Source organism: Periophthalmus magnuspinnatus, chromosome 10 (assembly GCF_009829125.3).
Source record: "Periophthalmus magnuspinnatus isolate fPerMag1 chromosome 10, fPerMag1.2.pri, whole genome shotgun sequence".
Classification (NCBI taxonomy): Eukaryota; Metazoa; Chordata; class Actinopteri; order Gobiiformes; family Gobiidae; genus Periophthalmus; species Periophthalmus magnuspinnatus.
In genome coordinates, this window is record NC_047135.1 from 24733324 (window position 1) to 24740338 (window position 7015).

Consider the following 7015-nt stretch of genomic DNA (forward strand, 5'->3'; position numbering starts at 1 on the left):
CAGTCATTTTATTAAAATCAGAAAAAATAAAGTAAACAACATATGAAAATTCAAATTATGTTTGTGTATAGAATACTTCAGTTTGTGGCACTGTTTTAATTAACATTAAGACACAGACATCCCTCTTTTTAAACATAGAAGTGTCCTCTGGTGAAGTATTCATTTTATTTGTGTAGTGTTTAACATATCGTCAGTGACATCCACCTGCAGCTCCCTGTCCACTGCCTGATCTTCAAATATTTATTCATTTTAGCATTATTAGACTCATCAAAAACATAGAGATAAAACTGGACAGGAAGTAATGATGCCAACAGTGAGGTTGCTGGGCACTGTTGTCCACTGAGCCAATTGTAGTGGCACAAAATTTACCCTAGTTTAACGTGCATATGACTGGTTTTCACATTTTCCTAATTATTACTTGGTTTGCTGGTATAGTACGTGTGGTAAATCTGTATCATAGTTTATAATTTATTTGTATTAATCTAATCACACCTATTGTGTAATTTTGTTTTGTTTTGGCCCTTGTTAACATCATGATTGCTCAATAACATTTATGGAATTACCCAAGTCAGATCTGCTGCCCATGTCCAATCAGGAAGTAAAATTATGAACCTTTATAGATGACTGATGAAATGATAACACACAATTGTTGAAAATGTACAGGTCCCAGTGTCATTCACTTACACAATTTCAGTTCATATTAGGGCTGTATCGATATTGCAATATAGGCCAACACAATTATCGATATTGCAAAAAATCCTAAATATATTGCATTTACAGTAACACCAACGTCTAACTGAAATGTGAAATAAAATAAAATAAACTGTACAGTAAATGATTCCCTCACCCTTAATAGTCGGAATAAATGTAATGTTCCTTCTCTTCTCCCAGATCCTACTCGTCGATGCAGGACTGCAGGGGCATTTACGCCGGATGCCCTACCGTGCTCTCCTCACCCAGTTCCGAGGAGCTGACCCAGGACCAGGGTGACCGCGTGTCCCTGGACGCAGCCGACAGCGGGCGTGGCTCCTGGACTTCCTGCTCGTCCGGGTCCCACGACAACATCCAGACCATGCAGCAGGGACGTAGCTGGGAGACACTGGCCTTCGGCGGGGGCGGCATCGGAGGTCTTCCCCCCGGTGGTCCCGAGTCATTACTGGGGGGTCCGGCGGCTTTGTGGGCAGCTCAGGCACGGGGAAGTTGGGCGTCTGCGAGCTCTTCGTCCTCTTCCGCGGCGTACTGGGGAGAGGACTCGGAAGGTGACACCGGGACGATAAAGAGGAGAGGGGGGAAGGACGTGAGCGCGGACCCAGAGACCAGCAGCATCACTTCCACAGGCTCTGAGGAGGCCAAGCTCATGGGCCGACCCACTCCTTCGCCCATCACCACTGGGGGTAAAGGACTGCTCTGTGAGTGGCTGCTCTGCATGCTCCTCTCACTCTGTTTTCTTGAGTCATATTAATGGATATACTAGGATTGTTTTTTTCTCCAACAAGTGAAGTGTTAAATGTGCACTATGCAAGTTTTCTGATGGAAGGTCCACCACCTGCTTGTCTAAACAGAAGTGTTATAGCTTTGATATGTTCCACAGTATCACATTAAACTTAAAGAGTCAACCAGATCAAGTTTAGTCAAAGTCAAATTTGTGGAGACAGCTCACGCTAAAAATGTATGTTTTTCACTGTATTTCTGAGCAATAAAGCAAATGTAATAATTGCAAGATAATGCCATACTGTGTAACATTCCCAGGCAAAGCAATACTTTATTCATGGAGACAAGTTGGTGGTGGATCTCCCTCCACAAAACTTACATAGCGCGTCTTAAGTGCTTAATTGAATATGAAAGTTGATAATATTTCCTTCATGAAATCATCTTCCATTGTGGTTAGGGTTATGATGTTTAACAAAGCTCAAGTAGGTCTTAATATCTTTTAATTTTCTCAAAAATTATGACTTGTTTTAAATCTTTGCTCTCCCCTCCACAGCTCGTAAGGAATCCCGATACCGCGAGCCTCCTCCCACTCCCCCCGGCTACACCGCCCTCACCATCTCCGACCTAGCTGAGGGGCAGCACCAGAACCAACCGACCCCACAGACCACCGCACCCACAACCACCACCTCCTCCGCCTCCCACACTGGCCGCCGACCACCCGACTACACCACGGCCCTGCAGCGCTCCCGAATGGTCACCCAGTCTCCGGACCAGCAGGCACCCAAGCACCGACGGGCCGCCCAAGAGCACCTAGAGCACCCAGAGCCCGAGGAGGAAGACGAGGGTGAGTCCTTGTCTTCCAGAATAGTGGCACTGAGGAGGACAAAGCCAGTGGCCAGATACAGACAAGAGACCCCCAGACCCTGAGAGCTAACAGGCAGGGCCCCTCTCCCTCCCCCCAAGGCAGGTAAACGACTAACTTATAAGGAGCACTTCCCCCCATGCATGGAATCACTATGACAACAAGTCCGGCTCCACAGTGCAGTTCTGTACATGTTGAAATGAGGGTTACGGATTTAAAAGGTGTGACGCTACAATACAATAAGCTTTCTAGCATAATCAGATGATAAAACACATAATTTGTGTTTTTAAAAAAAGAAAGGAAAATCTGACTTTCATTGAGTTGTTTCTCAGAGGAAATTTCCCATTGCTGATTATATGGATTTTGAATTTTTAATAGTTTGTAAAAATCATATTCACCAAAACTACCTAAAATGTCTTTGTGCACAGAAGAACTTACTTTTTTTTTGTTTTTATAAAAATACTTTTTTCTAGGGCATAGTTTATATTATAATAGTTAAAAGTTGATACAGTAATAAAAATACAACAGCTCATAAACACTAAAAAATAAGCAGAAGAATAACGATACATGTAGCAGTATACAAGCTAACATTTAGTATATTTTGGTTAAAAAAATCTCACTGATTTAATTTTAGCTGTCCTGTGTCACTTAACAGCCTCTACATTTTACACCTTTACAAGTTTGGCCTGTTGTGTGAAGCCGGACTGCCCCTCTCACGCGCTCACTTACCCCTGCATGAGTCACTGTGGTGGGACAGCTCCAACCCACGTGCACGCCCGGGACCACGTGCACGCCCCCACACCGTGCACGTGTCCACAGTGCACGGTGCTCTCACTCACATGCACTCCTGTCACCCACCACCACCACCACCACCACCACCACCACTGTACTGGCACTCTTTCACTTAATCTAACTTTCATGCAGAATCCAGGAATTCAACCAAAGGTAACAAAGGCAACCGAGGCAGAGCTGTCCAGTAGTTTACAAAGCTTAATACATATGCAAATGAGATCATTTATAATACATAGTAAAGATTAAATTGCAATTATATTTTTGGTGTGCTTTTAGGCTGCTCAGAGAAACAGATGGCAGTTGTTTGTTGTCTTTTTGTTTTGTTTTTTTTGTTGCCTGGCTATGGCTGAAATTTGTGCCTGTCGCATTTGCACCACCTCTTTTTGAACAATTAAAATATGAGTTCAAAGGTATAAAAGTGGTTATTTTGTATCCATATAGCAAATAAATATGTTAAAAAAATACTTTAAATATCTGGAAAAATCTAGGGAAATTTAGTTTCTAGAAGCAGAGTGGGTTGGACTGTTAATCTCCATCGCATTACCCCAAATGATGGATAGTTAGTCATCCAGTGTTTGTTAAATATATGCATTTACTACTAGTTTATTTTAACCACCAGTCTTATTATATCCTGTTGTGTTTTCCACAGAAGATGAACAGGTGTCAGCAGTCTGAAGGGACCACGGTGGACGTACTTTCGCGGTAACCTGGAAGTCCCGCCCTCTTCCGTGAGCGGGGGGTCAGAGATGGTCAGAGACGGTCAGAGACGGATGGAAGGACCGACCAATCACAGACGATAACCGGTGACATACGTGCCTGCCTCTCTCTACTTCCTGTTCTGTGGACCGCCCACCTCCCTCCCCCTCGCCTTAACGCATCATGAAGGGGCTGAGTGACCCTGCATGCAAAAAATACTGTGAAGAAGACGAAGGTTAAAGACTATGACAAATATACCTGGCACTTTGGAATAAAAATAGACTTTCGGAACAATGTCCTAGAGGGTGGGGGAATGGCGAGTAACCTATGAACTAGATTTTAGACAAAAATGGGACTTCGAACTCACATTTTGATCTGCACTTTTTTACAGAACAAAATAGACTTTAAAAACCACACTCATTTCCCGACCGGAGATTTTTGTTGTTGAATTTTTTGCACCGTCGGACTGAAACGCAGCCGGGACTGAAATAAACAGAAGTCGTGATCCAGTATTACTAGTTTTTACATTGAAAATCTTGTCGACGGTTGGTTCCGAAGTGGCAGTTTTAACAGAAAGAACCAACATGCACAAATCATTACACAACAGATTCTATATCAATGTTTAAAATAGCACTTTTAGCACAAATGTGACGGATGTTTCAATAGCAGGGTATGTACGCTGTACGCTACCCGCATCATATCTCAACTGACTGGTCTTTACTGTTACGTAAGCACACACACAAGAATTACCAGAGAAAAAAAAAATTATTAACAAAGATTATGAATTGCCTCCAACTTGCCCAAATCATGATGTCAGAAAAATATGGAATAAATGTTGAATAAAATAATCATTTTTTAAATGTCGGCGAGAACTGTTTGAAGAAGTTGCCTCTTGTCTCCTCGGGACAGACTGAATGCTGATATCATTTCAAAATGTCTGACACAAGTGTTGTCTATACCCTCCCATAATGTCGATCGGCCCAACCCAAGAGAACACGCGACATGCTACTCTTTTGAATGTCCAAAGCGCCTTACCATTTTAGGATTGCGAAAGTGTTTTGTATAACTGTCCCCTGCTGATAATGTGGGTCGAGAAAAGTTTTGAACTGAACGATTTGGATTGAGATGCCTTATTGAATAAACTCTCCCTAATTATTACCGTGTTAAAGGTCCCCTGCTCTGCTCACTGTCTTAAATTCATCCAGAATTTGTAACATAAGCTCTCAGCAATTGCACTGGTAATAAAGCCAAAAATATAGTTTTAAATGACTTCACCATAGATCCATCTAGCATCAAGTCAGGCTAGGGCTGGGCGATATGGCAATAAAAGTTGTGATTTCTCGGCTTTTGGTCAAATTGCCATGTTGTTATTTTGTGTTTTTTGTTTAATACAGATCTATGGTCAAAAACACTTTACCCTACCCACTCCTCCTATTCAGCCTGACATGCTCCGAGTGAGTGACAGATGGATGTAACCAATCACAGTGAAGAGTTAACTTTCACAAACAGCAGATATTATATTGAGTTTCTTCTTAAAGACTGTATAAAACCAGGATCTCCAACCTTTTTCCTCTTGTGATCTACCTTTACAAAACGAAAATGCCAGTGAACTAGTAATTTTAGCGGTTGCAGAAATTGAGCATATGTAACATCCACGGTCAGCCTTAGAGGTGGGTAAAGTTGGACGCCTAACTAAACCATTATCCATTTATTAGTGCACAAAGTTAGGCATTAAAGTGACCTACAGGTTGGAGACCCCTGGTATAAAAGACATTAAGTAAACCTGAATTGTGAAAAAGCTCTTAAGAAAAATCGTGATATGATTTTTTTGATGTATCGCCCACCCTTAAGTCAGGCATACCGTAAATATTTAGGGTATTGTTGTGTCACAAATGATTGTATCCCATGTTGTTTAATTGGTACAATTAGGTGGTGTTTAAATATTAAGATGGTTTCCTCATAACAACTGACACTCTATTCTGTCTATTAGGCAAGGTTCACAACAATGTTTACTATTGAAACTAAATGTCACAATTTACAACACAGATTGTAATTAGACTCCGTAAGTGGGGTCCTGAGCAGAACAGGGGCCGTTTGACCTGACTATATGCGTTCTCTTGTGAAACATGTGTCTTGGTGTCATCTGTACCAGACTGATGTGAGCTCATGTGTCCTGTACCAGACTGATGTGGGCCATGTGTCCTGTACCAGACTGATGTGAGCTTGTATCATGTGTTGGAGGCGGTAAGGAGGACCATGTGATTGTGGGGCTCCGGTGCACATGAAGAGCAGGCTGAGTCACTGAGGCCTGATCACATTGATCAGTCTGAGACTGAAGCAGTGGGAGTGACCACACTCGAAGAATCTTTTGTTTTCTATTGTACCTTTTGTAATGGCTGCCGATAGATTGTTCATATGTTTGTACTCCAGTGGTGACATGCATCATTCATTTTGATTTGACTCTGAAGATAATGTGCATATTACCAGGCCCAGTCCTTTTCAAAACAAACTGTTGCACAAGTGTCGCGCGTGCAGATAAGTGTAGTGGTAGAACTGCTACTGTGGTGTGCTGTCAGTGAGACGTGTACATTAGCTGGTGATGACCTGTTCCTCTTCATTTTCTTGTACTACTTTGACCTGTATGTCTTTTAAAAAGACAATGGTGGAGTATGTATCTGTTGTTTTTGTATTTTTAATACAATAATTGTAAATATTGGTTATATTTTTGTTCAAATGTAATATGTTTATGCCTCAACATCCAGTTTATATGAAGCTGGGAATCAATAAATACTGCGTAAAGAACCCACTCCTCTGTGTGGAGCTACTGTTTGTCATTCTTTCATTTCAGACTTCTGTTTGCTCAAGTCATCGCTCCATCATCCTCTGACCACTGTGTCAGAACTAATAACAGGATATATTGAAGTCTGCTTTTGTTTATTTGTGCAGAGCCAACTATATCCCAGAACTCACTTTCATTTCAGCTTCTGTCTTTTTATTATTCCTCTTTATTCTAAGAACATTTTGGACAAACCTGGAAATACTCATTTGCTTTTACTTGTTCATATGATCCAATTGGCCAGCAGCACATGAATAAGTTGAAATTGCTTAAATTAAATCCCAGATAACAATAGCCTTAGTCAATTCTAATTATATGTTTGACTAGCTTATAGCTGTAATTATCTTTCTTTTCTCTTAGTGTTATCTTGTTCATGTGTTTCACTGGCAGCTTGTCAG

At 41.5% G+C, this 7015-nt stretch overlaps 1 protein-coding gene across 12 annotated transcripts in view; it reads left to right on the forward strand.

The window, feature by feature from the left end:
• The window catches only part of rapgef2b (Rap guanine nucleotide exchange factor 2b), a 168649-nt gene extending 162062 nt beyond the window's left edge, over positions 1-6587 (forward strand). For 8 of the 12 annotated variants that reach the window (XM_055225047.1, XM_055225056.1, XM_055225053.1 and 5 more), the window contains 3 exons: positions 892-1409; positions 1985-2398; positions 3735-3814. In XM_055225047.1, coding sequence (XP_055081022.1) covers positions 892-1409; positions 1985-2358 — 892 coding nt within the window. In that variant the 3' untranslated portion in view covers positions 2359-2398; positions 3735-3814. Of the gene's footprint in view, positions 1-891; positions 1410-1984; positions 2399-3734 lie in introns of all 12 variants that reach the window. The other 4 variants (XM_055225054.1, XM_033973486.2, XM_055225048.1 and 1 more) reach the window with 4 other exon arrangements.
• The last annotated feature ends 428 nt before the right edge of the window (positions 6588-7015 follow it).